Source organism: Wolffia australiana, chromosome 20, assembly GCF_029677425.1.
Source record: "Wolffia australiana isolate 7733 chromosome 20, ASM2967742v1".
NCBI lineage: Eukaryota > Viridiplantae > Streptophyta > Magnoliopsida > Alismatales > Araceae > Wolffia > Wolffia australiana.
Genome location: NC_135854.1, coordinates 1,431,827 through 1,457,500, shown reverse-complemented (window position 1 = coordinate 1,457,500; position 25,674 = coordinate 1,431,827). Strand labels below are relative to the sequence as shown.

The window sequence follows — 25,674 nt, the reverse complement described above, 5'->3', positions numbered from 1 at the left end:
TCTTCTTTTATTAGTGGGTCAAATACTCTTACAATGTTTTTAGAATTTTTCAAAATATATTAAATATTTACCTCTGACTCCAGTCTGGTTTGACCCATGGACCTAAACCTGCCCAAACAATTGGTCCACCTTCAAATGGAGGACCTATGGTCCCAGTTAAGTGTTGTCTAACCCGTCCTCGGTCCTAGATGCCCAACCCTGACTTTATGCATCTTCTTTCTCTCTTTTTAGTATTCTCTCTCTGGACTCCCTTTGACCTCTTTTGTCTAAGTCTTTGTATATGTCTCTTTGTCTCATTTCTCTATCTGCCTCTCTTTAACTGTCTCTCTCTCATCTCTCTCTCTGCCCCTCCCTCTCTGCCTCTCTATCTCATCTCTCTCTACCTCTCTTTCTGTCTCTCTCTCATCTCTCTATGTGCCCTCTCTCTATGCCTCTCTCTATCTCATCTCTCTCTCTACCTCTCTCGTTCTGTCTCTCTCTCGTCTCTCTATGTGCCCCTCTCTCTCTGCCTCTCTCTATCTCATCTCTCTCTCTGCCTCTCTCGCTCTGTCTCTCTCTCATATCTCTCTATGCCCCTCTCTCTATGCCCCTCTCTCTCTGCCTTTCTCTATCTCATCTCTCTCTGCCTCTCTTGTTCTGTCTCTCTCACTCACTCATCTTTCTCTATGCCCTCTCTCTCTGCCTCCCTCTATCTCAGCTCTCTCTCTACCTCTCTTGCTATGTCTCTCTCTCTCTCATATCTTTCTCTATGCCCCTCTCTCTCTCTGCCTCCCTCTATCTCAGCTCTCTCTATACCTCTCTTGCTATGTCTCTCTCTCTCTCATATCTTTCTCTATGCCCCTCTCTCTCTGCCTCCCTCTGTCTCAGCTCTCTCTCTACCTCTCTTGCTATGTCTCTCTCTCATCTCTCTTTGTGGCCCTCCCTCTCTGCCTCTTTCTCTGTGTCTCTTTATCTGCCTATCTGCCTCTCTATCTCTCCTCTCTCTGTGCCCCTCTCTCTGTCTCTCTCTGCTTATCTGTCTCTCTCACTCTATCTCTCTCTCTCATCTCTCACTGTGCCCCTCTCTCTCTCTGCCTCTCTCTGTGCCCTCGCTCTGTGCCTCTCTCTCTGTCTCTCTCTATCTGCCTCTCTCTCATATCTCTCTGTGCCCCTCTCTCTCTGTCTCTCTCTATCTGCCTCTCTCTCATATCTCTATATGCCCCTCTCTCTGGCTCTCTCTATCTGCCTATCTGCCTCTCTCTTGCTCTGTCTATGTGTCTCTCTCTCTATCTTCCTATCTGCCTCTCTCTCATCTCTATCTGTGGCCCTCTCTCTGCCTCTCTCTGTCTCTCTCTCTCACTGCGTATCTGCCTCTTTTGCTCTCGCTCTCTCTCTCTCATCTCTCTCTGTGTCCCTCTCTCTATGTCTCTCTCTCTACCTATGTGCCTCTCTTGCTCTCTCTCTCATCTCTCTCTGTGCCCCTCTCTCTCTCTCATCTCTCTCTGTGCCCCTCTCTCTCTCTCATCCTCTCTGTGGCCCTCTCTCTGCCTCTCTCTCTCTCTATATATCTCTCCCCGCCTATGCCTCTCTCTCTGCCTCTCTCTGTCTCTCTCTCTCATCCTCTCTGTGCCCCCTCTCTGCCTCTTTCTCTTTGTATCTCTCTACGCCTATGACTCTCTCTCGTCTCTCTCTCTACCCCTCTCTCTATATGTGTGTCTCTCTACTCCTCTCTCTATCTATGTCTTCTCTTCGTATCTACCTCTCTCTCTCTCGTCTCTCTCTACCCCTCTCTCTATATGTGTGTCTCTCTCTACCCCTCTCTCTCTCTATGTCTCTCTCTGCCTATCTACCTCTCTCTCATCTCTCTCTACCCCTCTCTCTATATGTGTGTCTCTCTCTGCCTTTCTCTATCTCTGCCTCTCCCTACCTCTCTCTACCACTTTCTCTCTCTCTCTAACCATTTCACTACCCATCTTCTTTCAATTTTCTACCTTATATCTCTATATGTCCATTAGTATGTCTCCCTTTTACACCTTCTCTACCTACTCTCTCTCTGTCCCTCTCCTTTTCTCTCTCTCCTCCTTTCTTTATCTTTTCTTTTTTCTCTGTTACTTTTCTCGTTCTTCCTCTATTATTGTCATTTGTTAGGATAGATTATTAGGCTGATTTATTAGTTTCAGATAAGAGATGACAGTAAATTCCATGCAGTGTAATTAGTGCATGTACAAATCAATACAGACCAATGGGAATGTCATTCATATTTTTGTTTGATACAAAAATTGTCATTGTAATGTTGTGTGGTACACTTTTATCATTCTTTTTTTATCTTGTTTTATAAGTGTAACTGTCTAAGGATATGTGCATTATTTTGTGTGAAATTAGGGTAGTGCAATTTGTGCAAAAATTTGCACCAGATACTTAAATGGGCATATATTTTAAATTCTCCCTCCTTGTGAAAGGAGTGTAACTCTTTCCTTTCACTCTCTCTGTCGCCCTTCTCTCTCTCTCACTCTCTATGTCTCTTATTGAACTTGAAGTATTTGTATATTTATCTCCTTATAATATGAGCAACTCTGAAAACTTTCTTTCAATCTCAACATCTATCTGTATCAACTTCAATCAGCATATATTTTAAATTCTTCGAAGATGCACTAATATTCATAATTTTCTTCCTCAATTCAAGGGAACCCATAATTATCTTAGTTCACTACTTTCAGGTTTCTGTCAATGTCTATACACTCTATTTATATTTATCAACTCGTGTTATAATGACTGATCACTATGAGTTATGTAATTATGTTCGATCTATATGTTTTTTTTCATTTAATTATTAAGGTCGTTATTATGCGTACTGGTATCTGACATGTCATATTCAATTTAAATGATTTTATATACATTTTCATTATGTAAACTTTAATATGTTTATTCTATTATGATTTATTTTATCTTGGAGATTAGTCTGAATGCTGATGGATGAATATTTGTTTACTAGGAATACCGAATAAGGATGAATCAATTCCAAAAAATTATAAATAGTCCAATGATAGTCAATATTCATTGAAAATTTTATCATCATTGGTCTCAAATATTTTTAGTCCCTGCGCATAAAAATTCGTTTGGGTTTATATGAATTGAAAGTGGTAAATTTGAAATTTATGTTCATGTTCAACCTTTTAATAACACGAGTTAATATTAAATAATATGATTCCTATTTTCTTAGAAAAAAGGGTTTATGTTAAAGAGGCAATCACGAGGGAGTGGGCGGGAGAGAGAAATCAATTGACACATATATAAGTATAAATTGATTTTCTGAAAAGCCCATTGATGAAATAATTCTCTAAATTTTCTAGTTAATTATGACCATTGGCTGTCCAACCAAGTCCCTTGATGAAATACAACTGAGTTCTTTCTAGTTACTTTTTACCGGAATATTTTGATCAATAAAACCCTTTTTGAAATACTTAAATGAACATATTGCCCTTACTATATATGCTTACAACCTCCATTTGAATATCTGATTCCATGTTGGTTATTTGTTCTTTAATCAATATTTACAAAATTTCTTTTCAAGCCTTATACTTGGCAATTAACTCGATAACTCCTAAGACGAGACATAAAATAACTCCTGAGACAATTTGAATGTAAACTATAAATTTTTATTTAATATTTTATACTTGATACTAATTATCTCAATGTGGATTAATCCAAGCATATGAAAAATGGGCTCGTCATTCAACAGGCAACATCATATTTCAATGATAAGAAAATTTGACCAATGCCAAGTGACGTAATAATTTCCAAATTGTCAAAGTTTAACTTATCATCGATACTCAGCGATATTCATAATCATCGATGTATTAGATAGAAACTCATTTTATCCACACCAAAATGCTCAAATTCTGCAATGTATTATGTCCTCTGATGGTCTAGATATCACACAATGGCAGACCACAAGTCAACCTTGGCCAGAGCTTAACAACCAAAGCCTGTTTATTCCATCTAGTGCTTTCATCAATAAAACTTAACTTAAAATGTTTCAACTCATTGAGTTTAAGATGCATAAAAAGCCTTAGATTTCATTCATCCTCATCTAGTTGCACTTAATTTAATCAAGCCCAAAGATCACAACTCAAGGCGATCTATTTTCCAGACATCGTGATATTTAGGAGAAAAGTGTGAGACAGACTTAAACCACTAAGATTAGGATAAATTAAATCCAGTAATAATTTGACAACAAATTAATCCAACACATCTCGATACTTGATGAATAGAGACCGGGTAAGTAAGTGAATAATTCTAAGATTTAATAAGATTATTAGTGGATGGCCACTTAATAAACACTGGGAATGTATTTTCCATGAAGACTAAGCCATTGAGGATATACACTTGGAATGGTGGGAATGTATGTGAGATTGACTTAGCATTGAGGAATTCAATCACGGAAGATCAAAACTAAACCTATTTTATCTACATAGACCTCGTAATCTTCAGCAAATGACTGACCAAATTAAAGGACTGAAACAGATTAGATGTATAGAAATCAAAGCCAATAATTAAGTTGATGCGAAATTAAATTCAGCGGCTAAAGATCTAAACTCAAACCAATCTATTTTTACGGATTTCGTGGCCCTAGGAGATAAATATCAGAGAAAGACAAACCACAAAGATAGAGGGAAATTAAATTCACTAATAGGTCGACACAAAATTAATCCATCATGTCTAGATACTATAGAGAACGATACGTTAGCCCGACTAAATGAATAATACAAAGTTGTAACCATTTTATTAGTGGATAAGTGCTGTATAACGAAAAAAATGTATTTGTCATAAAAAATGTACTAAGCCACTGAGATATTGTGGGGCCCGCCATGGGTGGGGATGGGCGAAGTGCAAACATAATTATTCTAAATAAGGGTAAAATTCAGCAACAAAAACAGGGTGTAGATATTGTGGGCCACTCATGGAGAGAGGCGGTTGATGTGCCACGTCACCTGGTGGGCTCCAGATAGAAGAGTAGAAACATAATTTATTATAGTTGAGGATATCATTTTTCAGTTGTAAAAATAGTAGGGATTAGATATGCGAGGCACGCCACGTGTTCTGTGGAGAGAGGGGGTTTTATTTGCCACGTCAGCTGGTGGGTTGAAGGGCAGAGTGCAAACATAATTTGTTATAAATAAGGATTAAATGGCTCAGTAAAGAAAATAACAGTGTCTACGTTGTTTCGCCACGTGTGCGGTGGAGAGAGGCGGCTGATTTGGCTGAAGGTTTAAACATAATAAAACAATTTGCAGGGACTAGTTTTATTGTGGGGCCCATAAAGACAGAGCGGAGGTTTATTCGCCACGTCACCATATGGGGCTCTCAAGAGCAGAGTTTAAACATAATTTATTACCAATAAGGATGAATTTTCCTCAATAAAAAAATAACAGGGACTAGATATTGTGGGGTCCGCACGGAAAGAGGCCGTCTATTAGCCACGTCAACTGGTGGGCCCTAGAACAAACATAGTTTATTATCAATGACACGGACTAGATATTCAGGAGGGTAAAGTGCAAACGTAATTTAATATAGATAAGGAGGAATTGAGAAAATAAGAGGCACGAGAGGGTTAAAATACAGAAATGGCGGTATTTAAACTCGAGGCTCGAAAGAGTGGACAGTTTTGTTCAAAATTTTGATGGCTTCGCTGGCCAGTGCGGCGTTGGAGCCGCAAAATTCAATCCATCGTCTTCATCGAATTCAGCAGAACAGGGGAAGATCATACGCGATTTCATCGCTATCAATCCGAAAAATCGCTGTAAATTCCAGCCGAGGAAGGTCTTATATCGCCAGATCGGCCTTGGAATTGCAGCATTCGGCGGATTTCGGTCGCGATGAGCAGGAATCAGGGAAGGAAGGGGTGATTGAGAATTTGCGCGCGTTTTTCGCTGTTTTTCCGTCTTTGATTCCGGGAGGCAGCTGGTGGTCTATTGATGGTGTTGTTGGGAAAGAGGGGAAGAAGAAAGATGGGGAGGGGGGAAAGGACGTTTCTGTGTTATTTGCTCTCGGGAGAATGTGGAAGTTGGTGGCGGCTGATCAGTGGATTATTTTTGGCGGCTTTGCTTCTCTCCTCATTGCGGCGGTATAGGCTCTGTCATTGTCGTATGTACGAAAACTTTGTTCAAAATTCCGTCCAGGATAGCTTGTTTTTGAGTTTTTTACTGAGGTTTTTCGATGCTAACGCAACGGACAAGAGTTCGAATGCTGAGTGCAATGCATTGAAAGGAATTCGAAAACCGAGAGTTCGTGGGGTTTGCTGATAATATGATTATTTCCCTTGTTGAACTCTTTTGGCGAGTTCTAAGATGCCTCCTAATTTATGAGTTCACATGGTTCCTAATGAGAGAATCATTAGCGCTGAGCAATGCTCACATGCAGTTTATTTTGAAATTTATGATCTAAGAATGAAATCGACGTTGTCCGTTCTCTAATTTCCCTTTCTGTAAACCAGTTAGACCCAATAGATTTAAAGCTTCGAATTGCTCAAATCGTGAATAATTGAAGCGGTGAATCTTAACTCAAAATAATTCAAAATTCTTCTGGTGTTTTTGAGATTTGGTGACTGAGAGCATGTCAATAATATTTTGCTACAATGGGCTTTCTCCTTGTATCTAAATACTCGCCATATGATTTTGCCTGAAAGGATAGCCTAGGGTGCCCCTTGGATAGACATAAATACCCCCATATAAAAGACCCTCATTCATTTGCATCAAATCATCTTTGTGATAGGCTGTTTCTTCATCGTCATCTTTTTGTAGCATATAGATAGTTTGTTCTGGCACCTTTGACCTGGTGCATACCACTCATTGCAGTTGTAACATAATGGTATGTTATCTTTCAAAAAACACAATAGTGATATGTTCTTTTCTAAGTTGTATCAGTGTCGTACCAATAAGAGAGATCGATAAGTCAGACCATGTGCAGGATCTCACACCTGGGAGCTCAGCCCACGGAGATCCTATAAATAATTGATGCAGAAAAGAGGGCAGCTTTGGCAGTAAGTCAGAGGGAAGCATTGGTTGGGGGCTGGGAGCAAGAAAGAGGAGAGGATCTCCATTCATCTCTCAATATCCATCTTACTTCTCTACTTATTGTTCTTTTCTAAATCTGAACTATCTTCCACTCAGTTTCATCGTTCGTCTGAAGGATGCCTGGATTCATCGGCATATGCCTTCTTGAATTTGCCGAATTGATAATTGGAGTATCACTTGGGAAGTCTAATTGCATATCTTTTCCTACTTGGATACCTGTTGGTATCAACTGGTATCAGAGCCGCATTGATCTCTCATCTTCATGCTGTCAACAACAAGCGACAGATTATCACCATCTAGATCCAAACCAACTCTTTCTACGATTTCTTGAAGGCAGTGGATCGAATCATTTTCAGGAAAAACTACCAATTGGAGGACGGAAGGCCTAAGATACGGGGAATTCATCCGGCTGAGAGAATTGCAATTAGACTTCCTGACGCTAACCAAAGGTATGCGTGGGTCCCTGTCAACCAAGGAGCTACAACAGAAAGAAAATAAGAATTCAGGAAAGGGAACCTAATTTCGGATTACAGATCAGAGTTTAAAGATATGACAGCGTTCTTATCACACCTACTCGCTGTTGTTGATGTGACAACATAACTCAGGGGGTTGAAGCCCAATACCTGTTCTGAACTAAATAATTATAGACAGTGTGGTAACCAAGAAATCATGGACTATTCCATAGAGGCAGAAAGTAATTGTCAGGTTCTGGATAATCGGGCTTCAGGGAGGCTTGTGGCAGTTATTAATCATCATCAGAACAATATTCCCAGAGCTGGTCCTCTGAAAGCAATGGACACCGCAAACTGATATAGAAGAACATGCATCTCTCCCTGGGAAGAAAAGGTTGACACGGCTATCAGTAGAAGAGTTTTTACTGAAAAGAAAAAATATTTGTGTTATAGCTGTAATAAGGTGTACATGCCACAGCATAAATGTCAGAAAAAGGTAAGCATCTACATGCTTCAAGAAGATTAAGAAGCACTCAAGCATCTTGTTTTGAATTACTCAAACAAGCACTATCTTCCACTCCTGTACTGTGGCTACCTAATTTCGAATTACCATTTGTGGTTCAAGGGGACGCTTCAAATCAAGCTGTGGGGGCTGTATTGCTACAAGAATCTCAACCAATAGCTTAGTAAAGCAGGACTTTGTCTCCGCGAGTACAGTTAAAGTGAGCTTATGAAAGGAATTAATTGCAGTCCTACGGGCTGTTCAACAGTGGAAACAGTATCTCTTGTTTCAGATTTTTTTAATCCATACTGACCACTTTAGTTTGAAATTCCTTTAAGATCAGAATGAATTTCCCTTAAATTATCACAATTTGCTGGCAAAGTTAGTGACATTTAACTTCGAAATTTGATACTAGAGTGGCAAGAAGAACATTGTAGCAGATGCTTTAACCAGGTCAATCTCAGAAACAGAAGAGGTACATTGTTGTTCACGCTCTCTTATACATTGGTTGGAAAAACACCATTATTACGCAATTTCTGATTAAGATAGCTACAATTTCCGATTCAATGACATTTCCAAAATACACCATTCATCAAGGCCTACTCTGCTACAAGTTAAGGATTTTTATTCCAGAAAGTTCTTCTCTTATTCCAAAAATATTGCAATCATTTCATGACTAAAAAAATGTGAGGCCATGAGAGATTAGATCGCCCTCTCCAGCATGTCAAGAAACAGGTATCTGATACGATACCCATAAGAGTTTATGAAAGAAGGAAGAGGAGTGGAGGGACGGGAAGTGGGCCAGCGGGAGCTGAGCTGGCCTAATAACCCCTTTCTTGAGTTAGTTAGTAGGGAATAAATGGGTATAAATAAGGAGGTCGGGGACAAGAAGGGGGGTACAAAGCATTTCGGCTTTTCTTGAGCAAGGGGGTCGGGAGATCGTAGCTGCATTCGGCGAGAGGTTTCTCCGGCGAGCTTGAAGGAGGAGGCTCGAAAGCGACGTGGGAGTGTTCTCATACGGGGAGCTATAGCAAGATCAATCTGTAAGTCTACGTTTACTGCAGTTCCTTTACCTTCGATACTGCATCGTATCAGTATCTTGGCAAGGAATGATGAAGATGATTAAATTGCGAGTGAATTAGTAACTATTTGTCAGAAGTACAGGACGGCCATTTTATGCCCAACAGGATTAGTACAACCCTTACTTGTTCCCAATCAAGTTTGGGAAGAAAGCACTATAAACTTCGTTGAAGTGTTACCAAAATCCAATGGATTTGACGTACTATTATGGCGGTGGTTTACTGACCCAGTAAATATGCACACTATATAGCAATTAAGCACCCCTATTCCACAAAAACTCTGGCAGAGATTTTCACAAAGGAAATTCTAAGATTGCATGGGATACGCAACTCTGTAGTATCAGACCAGGGGTAGTGTTTTCACCAGTCAGTTTTGGAAGGAGCTCTACCAGTCTGTGTCAAAAGAAGAATATAGTTATGATTTTAACTCTGGGTAAGGTTCAAATTAATCTTGTCACCTGTTAAGGTACCGACAGAATCAGTACAAATCGAAAGATTTAAAGGTAGAGACCTCGACATCGAAGATCTCAAGTCAGTATGCAATATCCTATCACCAAACTTGTTCGAAGAAATATATTGTCTTCGGATCCGAAATAAGAGGGAAGAATTCGAGCAAATGTCTATTGACAATAGTAAGTTGAAAGAACAATATCAAGACCAATAGATCAAGGAACTACTCTCCTGTTCGAATCCTGGTAGCTGATAGCCAGATCAGTTTTCAGGAGCTCCATGTGGAGGAGGATCTCCCTCCACACACCCAAGGACGAGCGACGAAACAACTTCTTGATAATCCGACGAAAGACACCCCCCTTCCATATATAGAGATCTTCCCATGCTTTATTCAAACATTGCACATGCTGTATTAGTTCGCATGTGTGGTCCTGGCCTCGTGTCTCTTCTTGCTTTGGTAAGTCTTTGTTAGAGACTTATCACCTTATTTTTAGCTTGAAGTGGTTTAAATTGCAATGAAACCAGTTGTGTCCTAAGCCTGGGAATTTAAAGAATGACATCAACATTACCCATCAAGAACAGGGTGAAGTTCCAATCAATTGAGACCCTGGAGAGACATTGTTATATGGACACATATGCCTGACATTTGCATGTTGGAACCAACAATAAGTAGGATATGGAATGCCAAGATCTTGTGGCAGGGCCTGATAGGAATGCCTAGAGTTTGTACCACCCTGGTTCTACTATTGTTGAAAGATGCTGCACCATGGATCTGAATGATTACCCTGAACAGGATCAATTCACCCCAAAGTCTGAGTTCTCCCTGAGCGGGTGGGAGGGTTTGAATCACAATTAATCCCCCTTCACAGAGAGGACACACATCCATTCGCATAAAGTCCTCCTTGTTTACTGGAAAGTCTTCCTTTGTATCTTCTACCTGCCCGAGGAAAATAATCTCTTGTTGGTATTTGTGTCTTGGTAAATGCTTGTCATTGAAGTGGTAGCATCATTCCTTTTTTCTTGAATGAACTTCATCAATCAAGTGCATTTATATTTTTCCACAGTAGTGTTGTCAAATTTTATGTGGATGCTGATGCTGACAACTGTATATAGTTGACTGCAATAGGTTTTGTTTTCTGAAATATAAAAGGGGTGAACACCCGATGAATCGGTGAACCCCCCGTCAGGATCTTATAGTCCCTTCACCATCAATTTGATCGTATTCCAACCCTCCCCTCTCCACCTGTCGCACGTTGGAGCCATGTCACCTTTAATCCCTCCACTTCGTGTATGGCTTTATCTGTAGAAGCCGTTCTTCCCCTGAACAGCACCTCGTTTCAATGCAACCAGATGTCCCACTACACTGCCAATGCTGGGCCACCTTCTTCATTTCTTGTGCCTCTGCAATGCTGGACTGAGTCCCAGAAAGTCTCTTCAAATGTCACCTTCACCCTTGATAATACCAGGCTGGCCCAAACTGTGCAAGCAAATGAGCACTCAAATAAGAGATGATTGCAGTCTTCATCCTCGTTAGAGCATAGCAGGCACTGTGATGATGTGTCTAAATATAGCCTTTTGCGAAAGACTCTTTTCACTTGTCTTCTTTGTGCTAGCAGCCAACCAAAGATCCTCACCTTCAGTGGGACTGCAATAGGTTTTGCGCTGACTTTATTCCGTAAATTTGAAAAAGATGACAATGATGAGTGGGTATTGGACTGAAACAATCTTGCTTGAGTTCCTAGCGATGATGAGCCAGCTGATTTGCCTTCAAATATTCTTCCATATATCTCTATACTATGTAACCATACATTGAGAAACCATCTTCATGAACCAGCGAATTAAGATGTACCCCTGCAACCTGTTCTGAGCCACTGAATCAAGTGCAGACAGTAAGTTGGATTCATCAATTGCAGGTTCACACCATACGGCCTTTTAATAACTGCATTGAGAATAGACAGGAGAATCCTCAAAAAACATTGCAAGTTAATCATTTTCCCCTTGTATGATTTTCCCAAGGTATTTTCTATGATAGAGTATTCCTTGTTCATAGTCCGTGAAAATATTTGACCATAAGTTTCCGTTATAACACAACAAGATCAACCAAGTACCAGTATAAAACATTCTCAACTTCATCGTCAGATAGCGTCTCCGCATTCAGGAACTTGTTCAGGCCAAACTCAACATGGATTGGCAGCCAGGCAAATGATATTCTCTTCGGTAAATATTCCACATTGTGATGTACTGCCACCTTTCCATTTCCAATAAGAGCAAGCCTCAGCTGAGTAAGCTTATAGACTGCCCTCCTGATGGACGTCCATTCATTAATTCCCCCACTCCTAGGTTCCTAAGTAGCTTGCATAAGAATGAAGAATAACTTGAATGGATATATTACATGGATGTTATGAAGATTGTGATCTAGGAGTATCTTGACTGTCTTTAATGATCTAGGAATTTTGGGTAGAGTTGCATGAAAAACTAGTAAGAACAGTGGAAATGATACCTCAAATTGTTCTCCTTGCCCTTCGTTTTGAGGAATATCCAATTGTAAGACTAGAGAGGATTCTAGCTCACAAATCAGCATACCTTTCTCTCTCCCTTTCATCGTCCGTGGATGAATGGTTCTAACTTGGGCATATTCTCCGGAAATTTCTATTCTTGTAATATCTTGATTGCTTAAATCCTCTCTGTTTGGTGCGGGGCCAGATACAATGCACTTTGGCAAGGTTGTCACATATCCAACTGTGTTTTTTTATGGAGAACCTGCCATTTCTGTCTTGGGAAGGGCTTCCGTAGTCCGCTCATCATGATCATGATCTACGCCAGACACTTCTTGTTTCTGATTTTTTTCTGGTGTAGTTAGGCATATGTTCTATAGAGGATGAAAGCGTATCCCCCCCAGTTTCCCACAATGTTCTCAGCTCTGCTTCAGCTTTGATAGATATATCCATGACCTCCAGGATACCATATGCGCGATGTTTACGAACTTCTGCCCTGATTTCTGGTTTGAGCCCCCTTAGGTAAGCATTCTCTAAAATGTCAAGTGATAAATGAGGCAAATAAGTAGTAGCTGTTCAAACTCATAACAAAACTCACTAACAGACCTTGTTTAATGCAAGTTGAATAACTGTTGAAAAATTGATTTAGAGGAAGATCCAAACCTTTGATCAAATTGTTGCTTGAAATCTGCCCACAAATCAAATCTGACGTGCTCACCTGTATGTGAACCAATCTAATGCTGAACCTTGTTGGTGTAAGGACAAGAATAAACCTTCTTGGAGTCTCATCACCTTTGCCACCGGAAAATTCATTTGGCATACAGTTCAACCAAATTTCTGCGTTCTCTCCATGGAAATACAGTAAATTGAATTTTCGAACATTCAATCTCTGATCAGGCTGATGATCTTGATTTGATAAAATTCATGAATCTTTCTAAGTTTTTTTAGTAGCAGACCTTGAAGTAGTTGGAATGTTACCTTCAAGACGTAGATTCATAGCATTCAATTGTTGAGTAATATTGGATAAAACTTTTGCTGTGTCTGGATGATCGAATGGCTCTGCCTTTCTGCAGTTATCTTTTTCTTCCATCGTCTCTGCAGTAGGACCTTCTGCTCTGATACCATTTAATAAAGTCAGATCTTGAATTATGATTTGATCCATGACATGAATGCCAATTCCGCATCAAGAAACATGTAACCGTTCAAGAACATCTCGATAGTGAATTCAGGATCAAGAGCAAGCGAGGCGACAGGTTAGTTTACTAGAAAAAGAAAGAGAAGTAGGATAATAAAGGTGTCCTGGTGGAGATCCCCCCTTTTGGTCATCAGGCCCGATCCTGCTTAGCAGCCCTGTGGTTGTTCTGCAATTGCAATTCTTGAAATGGGATCAGAATAATGTTGTCCTGTCTCTTATCCCCTCTTAATTTATAGGATCACGTTTCCTTCTTGACTACCACGTGATGATGTGGATCTTGATAGAGTCCCCACTCGAACCTATCAAAGAGCAAAGAGGAGGCATCACATACCGGAATCCACACTCGTCGGGGGAGCAGCACATGCGTCTTCAAATTAACAGGACAGCAAGAAGGCTATAAATAAAAGGGGGAGTGCTACTCATTGGAAAATCAAGACCTTGAACCGTTGAAGTGGGGGAGATTTTGCAGCTCAAGGAAGGACGAGCATCCGATTCGGGCAGTCCCTCTTCTCTCAATCTCTTCTCATTTCCTTCTCATTCTTACGCATTGTCGTCAGTGGGATCCAAATCATTGCATTGTTTCATATACTGGATTACATCGTTCTTGAATTGAAGATCAAAATAAAGATTTCGGTTTTCTTTGAGGTTTGTTCTTCGTAGGATCTGAGATCATATCAGATCTCCCCCTTTTCTTGTCACCCCTCTGATACGTTCTTGAAAAGGACATATCAATATCAAATCGAGGTTGTGATTTGCGTCCTAGAAATGTTCCTGTATGTTTCTTGTCAGATAAACCAAAGCAATGAGCTTGTTGGTTGGCCGGGCCGAACCTCTCTATAATTCCTTTATCACAGTTATGTAACATGCGGAGAGCGGGCGGCGGCTGCGGGCGGCGGCCTAGGGCTGCGGCTGGCGGCTGCTGCCTGCGGAGGGCGGGCGGCGGCTGCGGGCGGCGGCCTAGGGCTGCGGCTGGCGGCTGCTGCCTGCGGAGAGCGGGCGGCGGCTGCGGGCGGTGGCTGCGGGCGGTGGCCTAGGGCTGCGGCTGGCGGCTGCTGCCTGCGGAGGCGGCGGCGGCTGCGGCGGCGGCCGAGGCTGCGGCTGGCGGCGGCTGCCTGCGTAAGCGGCGGCGGCTGCCTGCGGAGGCGGCGGCGGCTGCGGCGGCGGCCTAGGGCTGCGGCTGGCGGCTGCTGCCTGTGGAGAGCGGTCGGCGTCTGTGGGCGGCGGCCTAGGGCTGCGGCGGCTGCGAGACGGATCGCCAGAAAGGGGAAAGAAGGGAGAAGCAAGGCTGGTGAGTCTGCAAGGCAGACAGTGGCAGCCGAAGCAAGGAGGAAGGTCTGGATCAAGAGCTTTGCTCTGATACCATGTGAAACCCTAACCTAGGTTAGGAGGAAGAAGATGAGATTGAGAGAAGAAGAATAATCCCATAATAGTGAAGGTACATGAGTTGGGTATATATACCCTAGGAGAGAGAAACGAGAATAAGAGGGTAATGGGCTAAACATAGAGGCCCATTACCCATACAAGATATATCTCACTAACACTTTGTCCTTTCATATTGAAGATTATATGATGAAAGATGAATAATGACATGAATTTCAATCACTACAATCGCCATCCAGAAGCAATCGGTTACTCTAGTCTTCTCAAAGGTTCCTTTGTCATGACACTAATCCGGGGATTCTCAGTGTTCGAATTTGGGGTATTTTTGTTATTTTTTCTTTAGGTTTCCTACCCCAATATAAATGCCATGAGCCCTTATTGTTCAGTGAGTTTGACATTTATTCCTTTCACAAGCTGACACCCAGGGCGGTCGGCTCCTCTTCTGCCATTTGTTAAGTGCTCTTTCCATTCTCTCTGTGTCTTTGGCTATCCACCCCAGTGGATTTCTACATGGTATCAGAGCCAGAGGCTTATTGGCAGTGATTTTCCTTCTCCTGCAGCTTTGGGTATCCCCATCGACATCAAGCTTATGATTGGATATCTTGCCACGTGTAGGTCTTTTAGTCTTCCCAGATTTTTTGTCTTTGACGGTGGCTTCACCCATCCGGTCTTGTAGGGTTTGGCATGAAGGCTGTTTCACCATCTCCTCTCCAGCAGCTTCTGGTGTCTTTTCTGGCACTTATTGGGCCTCTCATTGGGCTCATAAGCCAGGAGGTTACCCTGAGAAGGTTCACCAAATGACTCTGGTCCTGCTGACCTTCGTCGGGCCGTCATTGACTCCAGTTACGACATCAAATTCTTCACTTTGAACGTCTGGTCGATGAGGTCTTTGGTAGTCTATGTCAATGCTTTGCCTTTCATATAAGACTGCACTACGCGGAGAGGCTCTGCATCTGTCACGGGGAAAGCTCGAAAATAGTGCTCTGCATGACATAGCCAACTTTTGGGTTCACTACCAGAAAAGATTGGAATCTCGTCTTAAGGATGCTTGTTGGAGAGTCGACCTCTAAGTGGTCTTCCTTGTGGTCCCCCTCTCTTGTAGTGGCTGCTTGAAATCATCAACTTTGAAAACCCTCACGGTCATCCTTGAACCAAAACTACACCAATGCTTTTCCCTCCATGTAAGACGGCACTACACAGAGATGGTTCACATCTCTCGCAAGGTAAGCTCAAAAAATAATGTTCCGCGTGTCATAGCTCGAACAAATTTCAAGCTGATCACCGCTGCTGCTACATCGAGTTCAAGGAGGGCGATGCCATCTATGTCAAACTGAAGCAGTTTCTTTGGGGTTTTGAAGATTTCAAAAGCCAATACGTGTGTTCTAGAAAACAATTATAGTTTCTCACGTATATTTTTGTTATATTAGTCATATCTAATGATTTTTATTTTTCCAATTGGTCTACTATCCATAAAGCTCCATGTGGTTACTGGGCGGGTGGTTACTGATGGCACTTTGGGCCATATGGTTGCATAGGAACGAGATGTTGTTCAGGGGAAGGATGGCTTCTACAGATGGGCCTATCCATGAGTTGGAGGGACTTAAGACGGCCTGGTTTCTTCGGGTCGTAGTTGGAGAGAGGGTGTGAACATGTTTGGATAGCCGGAGATTAGCGTGTAAGGCTCTACTGGGAGGGTCACTGACTCCACAGGTGATCGTCCCTTTTAATGTTTCAAAAAAAAATTATCAGTAGAGCTCCAACTTGCATGTCGCTGGACAACTATTATATGGAATTTCTCGGAGAAAATTGTTTATGTCCAACCTTATCGATTCCCCAAGATCCTGGTTTCATAGCAGCAACGTTCCTCCATTCATAACCTCAGAATTACCGCTTTTATCTAATTCTGCTAAGGTTGTGGATCCTATGTAGAGTTTGGTTGGATATGGATCTAGTTAGACACTAAATGCATGAATATAATGGCATAAATACTGGGGAAAATAAGACTAAATAAATGAAAAAGTACTACCACAAATGGTGGAAGTTCTGATATGATATTTCTGATATCGTTGGAGTTCAGTTGGTTGATATTGCCATAAACATTCTGCCACCTACAATTACTAATTTATATGTTTGAAGTTGATACTGGGAGATGTACGGAAGATATTTTACTGATGATAAATTAGGGTTTTGCAGATTTCAGATCTTTGTATCCCGTATTTCTTAACTGCATCAGTCTTCTCCGCTCAGAGTGGCCAAGCTGCCACTTTCTACCGAAACACAAAAATTTTGCTTTTCCTCTGTTTGAGTTCGGGCATATTCAGGTAGAATGAAGAAATATCATTTTGTTTGAGAAGTACACTAATTCTATTACTTCATAAGTCATTTGATGGTAATCGTTATAAACTGGTTGCATGTAATTTGTGTTGGCGTTCTTTCAATGTTGATTTTTTTAGGTTCTAAGGGATAATTATTTATGTATCGTCTTATTTAAGTTCGTGTAGATTTTTTTCTGTACAAAATTTTTGTTGCATGTAATTTTTTCTGCGTACAAGGCTAGACAAGGTATTTTAGAAGAGAAGAGGGAGAGGCCGATGTGTGTGATCTAGGCTCATACCATCTGATTTACATAACATAAACACCCCCCCTGTCAAGGTGAATCTGCTTGCAGAAATCCCTGCTCCTGAAGAAAATGGGGAATCAATAGATGACATGCTGCATCTTCAATCACATGTCACTTACTCTATTTCTTATGTAGAACTAGAATCATTGCTTGTTTTTTGATTTTCTGCCAGATGAGATTTCCCCAAGAATTTAGTGAGCCAATAGTTGATCATCAATTGATGCAACAACCTTCCCAGTACACATCTGAGATCCCATATACCCAAAGATGGCCCCAGTTCTAGCAGAGAAGGCCACTCACTGGTGGCTGTTTGATATCGTGCAAAATACACATTATAGCTGCAATGGTTCACCGTTGTCGGAATGAATCTAAAACTAAGTGAAGAAACCACAACCAAGAAACCACGATACATCTTAAAGCAGAGAGGAAAACACTCTGGGCCAATTGCAGAAGAATGGTCCAGACTCAATAGGAAAAAGCGGCCAGACAAATGCCTCATAGGAATAGTTCGACACTACCCAAAAAATTTGGCTTTGGGCTTTTGACCCAAAAAATCAGCATCCAAAAGCTATATTTTCTCCAGGTGAACATTTGGAGAATTTGACTAAGGCCTATTTTTTATGTTTATTCAGAATGAAAAAAATCATTTTCTTGTCTAAGCTTCTTAAATTCCAAAATATAGTTTGATTTTCTTGATACAAAATATCTCTTCGTAAAATTATCTTCTCATATGTTGCAGTTTCATTTTTTACCTTGAATGATGCCAAGATGTTGGTTGTCTTCTTGTAACATGTGATAACTAGCGGTTTACGTGGTTGCTTCTTCGGCATCGGAAATATGATTCTGGTACATTTCTGGAAATGTGGAATCATGTTCTTTTTGTTCTATTTTTGGTAGTCATTTTTCTGCATTGGTGATGGATAGGTTTCCATGTGTTGATATTCTTCACACTTTCAGGTTAAGAGAATGAGAGAAATGCTATATTCTACCCTTATCCTCCAGGTTTGTGGAATTAATCCTGTTCAAAGTACTTACCTTTATTTCCTACAACCAAAGTTTATTTCACATCTGTTCCTTTTTCTCTTTATCTGTATGAAGTTTTGGTAACAATATGCAGAATATGTCCTTTTTCGACAAAAAGACAGTTGGAAATTTGACTAGTAGGCTTGGGGCAGACTGCCAGCAAGTTTCTCAAGTAATTGGAAATGATCTCAACTTGATATCTCGTAATCTTCTTCAGGTAAGATTTTGCTAGCTCATAGCCACAACTTAATTACTTTATGTGAACATTTTCCTTTGAAACATTTATGTCCTTCAAAATTTCAGGGCTCTGGCACCATGATCTATTTATTTGTTATTTCTTGGAAACTTGCTCTGACAACATTGAGTATCTGCACCATCTTGGCAGTTGTAATGACCTTTCACGGCCGGTAAGATCATCGTCCGTTTGAAAATGTGTATACTGGAAAATTATTTTATATGTATATATATTTTACTTTGATATTCAGGTGATAATATAAAGTTTTAATGTAACATCTAAGCGAATGCTCCTGGGTTTTGGGGAAAAAACACCCAAATCTAGGGCTTTTGCTAAAACTTTCACTGTTAAAAAAATGAGAAATTTAAATTGGAGGAAAAACAGAACCATGAAATCTACAAGTCATGTCCTAGGAAAGGGATTTACTTCCCTAATTGAAAAGGTTTTGTTTTTATTCTCACACTGGAAAGAAAAAAGCTATGTAATTGGCGTCAGAGGCTCCATTCTTCTGCATATTTCCTCCAAGCTGATTTCAAAATGGGACAGCAAAAACTTTTTTGTTGTCTTCGCTTGATTTCAAATGGTTTTAAAGGATGTTTATTCATTCAAATTTGAAAAGAAAATCTCTCCCCAATGATAGGTACCAGAAGAGGGCTGCAGAATCAGTACAAGATACGACAGCTAATGCAAACGATGTCAATTGCCAAACTTACTCTTCCAATATTTTACCTTTTCTGATGAATTTAACATGTGCCAATGTTTTTAAAAGGTTGCCCAAGATGTTTTCTCATTGATAAAGACTGTACGGGTTTTTGGAACGGAGAAGCAAGAATATGAAAGGTACTTATGGTTTTCGTCTTTTTGTTTATATGCAGCATGCTTTTTCATTGATTCACTTATTCGTTTACTGTTTCATGGAAGCAGATACTTAAGATGTCTCAAAACCTTGGCTGATATAGGTTTGAGACAAAGCATTGTCTATGGGTTCTGGAACTCTAGCTTCAGCATCTTTTACCATTTTGCACAGGTCAGCCTGTCTATCTCTAATGTTATGCCACTGGCGTAACCCAATATATATTTTTTCAGTTGAATTCTAGTTTTTTTCCATGGATATTTTCTTATTTGTAATTTCATTACTGATCACGTAAAGGGTTCTTCCATTACCTTCTGATTGTTTCTGTCTTTGGATGGAATGACCTTAATTTGCAGGCTATAGCTGTGATTATTGGCGGAGCCTCAATTATGTCGGGGAACTTTTCAGCAGAGCAACTCACAAAATTTATTTTGTACTCTGAATGGTCAATATTTGCCACCTGGAGGATGGCAGATAACTGGTCCTCACTTACTCAGGCAGTTGGGGCAAGTCGTGAAGTTTTCAATCTAATGGACTGCCAACCTGACAAGGAATTTCTGGTGAAAGGTAATTACATCCTGGTCTACAATTGATTTAAAATTTCATATAGGTTATTCAGTTACCTAGATTTACCACTGTCTATGATAAATCTTATATTTCAAGCATCTAGTTGTTAGTAAATTTGATTATTACCATGAACATCCAGCTATTGAAGATGTTTTCTTGGGTTTGAAAAATCTGCCTCCTCATCTTCCTTTTTAGTATCAATGACAACTATAAATCTCTTACCATTTTTTTTGCGGGATATTTTGGCATAATAATGGAGCTGCATAAAATATGAAACTCGTGTTAGGTGTTTTAATTGAAAATTCATTCTGAATTATAGGTGAGAAACTTCCGAGTTTGACCGGTTGCGTTGAGTTTGAAAACATCTCGTTTTACTACCCGTCGAGGAAAACTGTAAGTTCTCAACAATCTATTTCCTGAATCATTGGGGACTGGGGTGTTTTTATTAAGTAAAAAGTTTGTAAATGTGATGAAATATTTTATGTTCTGAGAGTATGAGTAAGGAATCCATGTATAAAATTGATATGTTCATGCTGGAATCTATTAAAATCTAGCGATGGAGAGAGATCTGAGAGAGTGAGTGGAGAGATCGTCAAGAACTGCCTGATACAGCAGTCTTGGGGTCCAAGAATTTCGGATGCATGTATAATGTCTGAATGCAACACCTTGTTGGAAATCACTCTAGAATTCATCCAGATACTAGTTTGAGAATTCAAGCACCATGAAAACTCAATACCTCTGCTTCCTTCTCAAGGTCCTCCCTAGGAATTTAGTAGTTATTATCCTCTCATTTGTCTTGTCATGGGATCCACTGCCATGAATGGCCGTCAAACTGTTGGATGTATTCTACCAGGGTTGACGTGATTTTTGTGTTTCTCCATTTGTTGGAAAGTGTTTTAGAATAATGATGTTATATTTTGTTTTTCATTTGTTTCCATCTGGATTGATTGTTCTTTGCTAACTTGATTCAAGTACATTTTATTTATTATACCTTTTATCATCAATTTTTTACCATGAATCTGGTGTTTCATTTTGGCAGGTACCCGCTTTGGACAACATAAATTTGTCTATTTATCCAAGCGAAGTTCTTGCCATTGTATGTAAATTCTTTGATTTTAGGATAGATAAAGGGCCAGGGTTATTTTGGCAATGTCATAGTTTTTCTTATGTTTCCAGGTTGGCCTTAGCGGTAGTGGAAAAAGCACTCTTGTGAATCTTCTCTTAAATCTGTATGAACCGACAAGTGGTCAGGTGAAGTTTATCTCTTGTATTATCTTTTAACTAAAAAATAAAAGAAAAAACAGCTTAAAATCCATTCAAAAATATGGGTTACATGATTCAGACTATTTGAATTATCATTTGTCAAGCTTCTTCTCTTTTTAGCCACCATTTTTAATTTCATCTCAATGTTTTTTGGGGTGCTCTTTCTCAGCTTACATATTAGCGGCATTTGCATAAGTGGTCAAATCTTCATACCTATCTCTTGAAAAAATTACTCCATAATTGCCTTCACTTCCACCTAATATCCTTAAACCTTTCTCGTTTGACATATGTTGCCTTCTAATGCTTTACTTATTCTTTATCTTATAATCATACTGGATATTAGGATAATAATCACTAACACACAGTTGACCTTATAGGAAATAAGACTGAAACCTTATCCTTATAGGCATTCATAGATACTTTTTGCTTAGTTTGAGAATTTGTATCTGTCCCTGTAATATATAAGAATATTGTTTTTATAAAATAAATAATCTGATTGAAACGGGCTATAAAACTTAAAATTTTCAAAACATTCTGTGAGAATTGCTCCTTGGATGAAGAGCATAGAGTAAGGAAGAGAAATCAAGACTAAAGAAAAAGAACCGCATAAGTTTTTCATTTGGGTTTACGATTTTATACAGCACATAGTGGGGTGAAGACACAGTGGCCAATACTCTAACATAACAGTTGCATAATGGCTATTAAATGCCTAAAACTATGTGTCACGTGGATCCATTAACACCTCCCCTCAAGCTGAGGAATGAATATTCTGCATTCCCAGCTTGGAGACAAGAAGTTCACGTAGGTCCTTGGAGAGGCCTTTTGTCAGGACATCAGCGTGTTGCTGTATTGTAGGGATGTAAGTGACCTCAATGAGTTAGGATGCCAGTTTGTCTTTTAAAAAAGGTCGGTAGATTCTATATGGTTTGTCCTGTCATGCTGATCCAGACCATTTGCCAAGTTAAATTCAGACTTGTCAGAATAAATGGTGATCAGCTTTGTTGGAGAGAAGTCTCTACCACGAGTATATCAAACCAAGAAGAGGAGAATGGGGAATTCCCATCTCGCCATGCGTGCGGGATGAGTCTACACGTGGGGACAATTTGTATAAAAAGCGCGGGAAAAATGCTGGGAGCGGAAGACTATAAATAAAGGGGAAAAAGGAGCTGAAAGCGTCAAGAAGTTGTTAACCGTCTTCAGCAAGTCGTCAGGAGATTCTCCTCGCACGGTGCTGCCCGATCCAGACAGCACATTTTCCGATCCAGGGTGCCTTCTATTTCCCTTATTTCATGTGTACTTCTGGTTTTCATTAAATTCTTCAAACTCTCGACGATTGTTCTACCAAGTGATTTCTGAGATCAAACGCAAGACTCGCATTTGATCTATTGAGATCTCCAGCTATCATTCTTCGATCAAGTGCAGACGTGTCAGTTCATCACACTTATTCCATTATCCAGAGTTACCTCAATATATAGATCCAACGGTATTCATAATGATCTTAACAGGTTTGTCCTGTCATGCGGAACCAGACCATTTGCCAAGTTAATTTCAGACTTGTCACAATAAATGGTGATCAGCTTTGTTGGAGAGAAGTCTAATTCACAAAGGAGCCCTTGAATCTAGAGCATATCCCCTTTGCGAGAGCATGAAACACAGCTTCAGTGCTAGACAGAGGGACCATAGACTGCTTCTTACTACATGATACGAGTCTCACTCGTACTTACCTAGAAAAAAGGAAGAAGAAGAGAAGTCATAATATCACACATGCCACGTCAGTCGGCACATGAGAAGAAGAATAGGCGGGAACTCTGCCTATGAATAAAGAAAAGGAGGAACGCCTCAAAAAGGAAGAAGACGGTTGCAGCAGACTGGCTGAGTGGGAGATCCTCCCTTTCAGATGAAGACGTGAGCAATTCGCCTCGTCTATCAAATCTAATTCATCCTCCGCCGATTTCCATCTCTATCCCTGTTCTTTCTGCACATTGTCTTTGATTTTTCATTGTCCGTGAACCTTGCTTGCACAGTATTTCTATTCTAGGAAATCTCTGGTATTTTCTTGGGTATTTTGAATCACAATTTGCGTTGATCTATTTTTGCATCAACATTCTCCTGGGGGCGTGATATGATCCGGTGACGGGTTTACGCGAGGCGTAGGGACCGGGCCGGGCCCGTCACACTGGAACAGACCCTCCCGACCCCGACGCCTACTTAAGCCGTCCCCAAGGATGGGGAAGGCAGGCATTCAGAAAGTAAGCACTCCCCTCCTCTCCTGACCCCCCCTCTCCGGGTTCCTCACTCCTCTCCTCTCGTGATTGTAGATCGACGCGTCCTCCTTGACGCGGAGCCGACAATCCACCTCCGGCCGTTCCCGCCTCTCGCCCTTCCTCTCTCCACCCCGGGAACTCTCTCCTCCCTCTCCCTCCTCTCCTCTCCCGTGGAACATTGCTATAGACGCCAAATTTCATCGTTGAAATGAGATTTGTTTGAGTACAAGAACTATACGATACGACCAAGGATCGTATCACTGGTATCAGAGCCAGCACCGCCACGTCACCTCCACCGGCGCTCGTCCATGACATCTCTGTCGGAGCACGGTTCCGCTACGGCCGAAGGCGAATCGAAGGCTATCGCCGACGTCCTAGCAGCCATCCAAGTTCAGCTGCAGGAGCTGAGGGCGGACCAACAGCGCCAAGCGGCGGAGCTCCAGCGGCAGTCCACCCAGATGTCGACAGTTCTGAGCGCCACCGGCCTCCAGGGCACCGCGACAGATCCCTACATGACGGCAGCCCTGCATCGGCCGGAGATGGCGGTCCCTCTGGATCCCAAGGAGTTCGTGGTGGCTGACTCTTCCTCTGAGGACTACGGATTCCTGGTGCCACCTCCGCCGCCGCCGTGCCGCCGCCGCAACCTCACCGGCGGCGAGGCGCGGTCGCACCTCCGCCTGGACGAACCGGCTCCGCGCGACCCCACGGGCCAAGCTTGGAGGGCGTCCGCGAGCTGCGGGGCGCCGGGGGCCTTGCTGGAGATCGGCCCCCAGCGCCCGCCCCCTTCTCCTCGACCGCAAACCCTAGCTGGGCAGCGGTCAAGGGAAAGGGGCCGTCCGACCCCGGTCAGCCCTCGCGGGCCCGCGGGTTGGGCCCCTTCCACTTGCCCGGGCGGTCCGACCCATTAAGGGAGGAGCAACCGCCCAAATGGGGCGAGGTGGTCCTTTCCCCTGGCAGGCCTAACGGGCCTCGCCTGCTGGGGCAAGCCGCCCCAGCCTACCCCCTGGGGCCCGGCGAAGGGTCACCCCTGGACACCATGGGCCCTTTTGGGCCACGTCAAGAAGGGTGGAACAGTGGCCAACCCTTGGGCCCACGACGACGCCTCCCAGCCGTGCTCCCTCGCCATGACGAGCCGCGGGTCCCGACATGGGGGAGAGACGCGGCCAACCTCGACATGGGTCACGACGGGTGGGACCCTCCTCCGCACCGGGATCGGCTGGCTCGACAAGACCCCTTCGACGGCTGCCGCGACAGGGGTCGGCCCCGGCCCCGCGTGGCCGAACCACCTGTTTTCTCTGAGGGCGACCCGGACCGTTGGCTGCGGCGCCTCAAACAGTACTTCCGCTCCGTGCCCGCCGACGACGCCGAGCGCCTCCACGTCGCTTCGTCCTACATGGAGGGTAAGGCGGCAGCCTGGTTTTGCTACTTGGACGACCGAGTGGGGTTCCAAGACTGGGGGGACTTCAAGCGACAACTCACCCGTCGTTTCGGCCTCCAACCCCATGTCGCACATCGCCGCCTCATGTGGCTCCAGCAGACCGGGACTGTGGAGGAACTGGTGGCTTCGTTCATGGAGCTCATCGGCTACCTGCCAACGTTGGGGGACGACGCCGCCATGCTCGCACTCCACTCTGCTCTCCGCCCCGCCGTACGGGCCGAAGTGCGGCGGCTTCATCCCCGCACCACCGTGGAGCTTATCGAGTGTGCTCTCGAAGCGGAGGCGACGTTGGCCGAGCTGACCGAGACTGAGGATCGTCGGGGAGCGCGGCCACACTGAGCACAGGACGGGGCACCTCCCCGGGCCCCAGCGGCGGGCCCCGGAGGACAGAACGGGGGGCGCGAGGTCCCCGCCCCTGCCCGTCGGATCAACCTCACGCAAGAACTTCAACGGAGGCGCGCACAAGGCTTATGCTTTCAATGCAATGAGCAGTTCGCCTCGGGCCACCGGTGTCGGCGTGATCTGCGCATCCACATCGTCACCGAGCGCCCGAACGCGGAGGGGGGCCCTCCGGACGAGGTCGAGGACTCGGGATCGGAAGAGGAAGGCCCCCTAGACGAGGCTCACCTCAACATTGCCCGGATGGAGTCAAGGAGCGCTCGGCGTTCCACGTCCCCGCACACCCTGCAGATAAAAGGAGCAATTCTGGGGCAACCGGTGCGCGTCCTGATTGATACGGGGGCCACGGCTAACTTCATATGCCGGCGTCTCGCGCGACAAATAGGGCTACGGCTCAGCCGGGCGGC

General features: G+C 42.7%; 1 protein-coding gene across 2 annotated transcripts in view; it reads left to right on the top strand.

Moving 5' to 3' along the window:
- The first annotated feature begins 5,635 nt into the window (after positions 1–5,635).
- ABCB26 (transporter associated with antigen processing protein 1) overlaps positions 5,636–25,674 on the top strand; it is a 38,074-nt gene continuing 18,035 nt past the window's right edge. The window contains exons 1-13 of one of the 2 annotated variants that reach the window (XM_078591086.1): positions 5,636–6,103; positions 16,799–16,926; positions 18,029–18,071; positions 18,183–18,227; positions 18,343–18,465; positions 18,552–18,655; positions 19,124–19,178; positions 19,253–19,323; positions 19,408–19,510; positions 19,693–19,903; positions 20,223–20,296; positions 20,943–20,999; positions 21,080–21,154. In XM_078591086.1, coding sequence (XP_078447212.1) covers positions 5,660–6,103; positions 16,799–16,926; positions 18,029–18,071; positions 18,183–18,227; positions 18,343–18,465; positions 18,552–18,655; positions 19,124–19,178; positions 19,253–19,323; positions 19,408–19,510; positions 19,693–19,903; positions 20,223–20,296; positions 20,943–20,999; positions 21,080–21,154 — 1,533 coding nt within the window. In that variant the 5' untranslated portion in view covers positions 5,636–5,659. Of the gene's footprint in view, positions 6,124–16,798; positions 16,927–18,028; positions 18,072–18,182; positions 18,228–18,342; positions 18,466–18,551; positions 18,656–19,123; positions 19,179–19,252; positions 19,324–19,407; positions 19,511–19,692; positions 19,904–20,222; positions 20,297–20,942; positions 21,000–21,079; positions 21,155–25,674 lie in introns of both variants that reach the window. The other variant, XM_078591088.1, reaches the window with a different exon arrangement.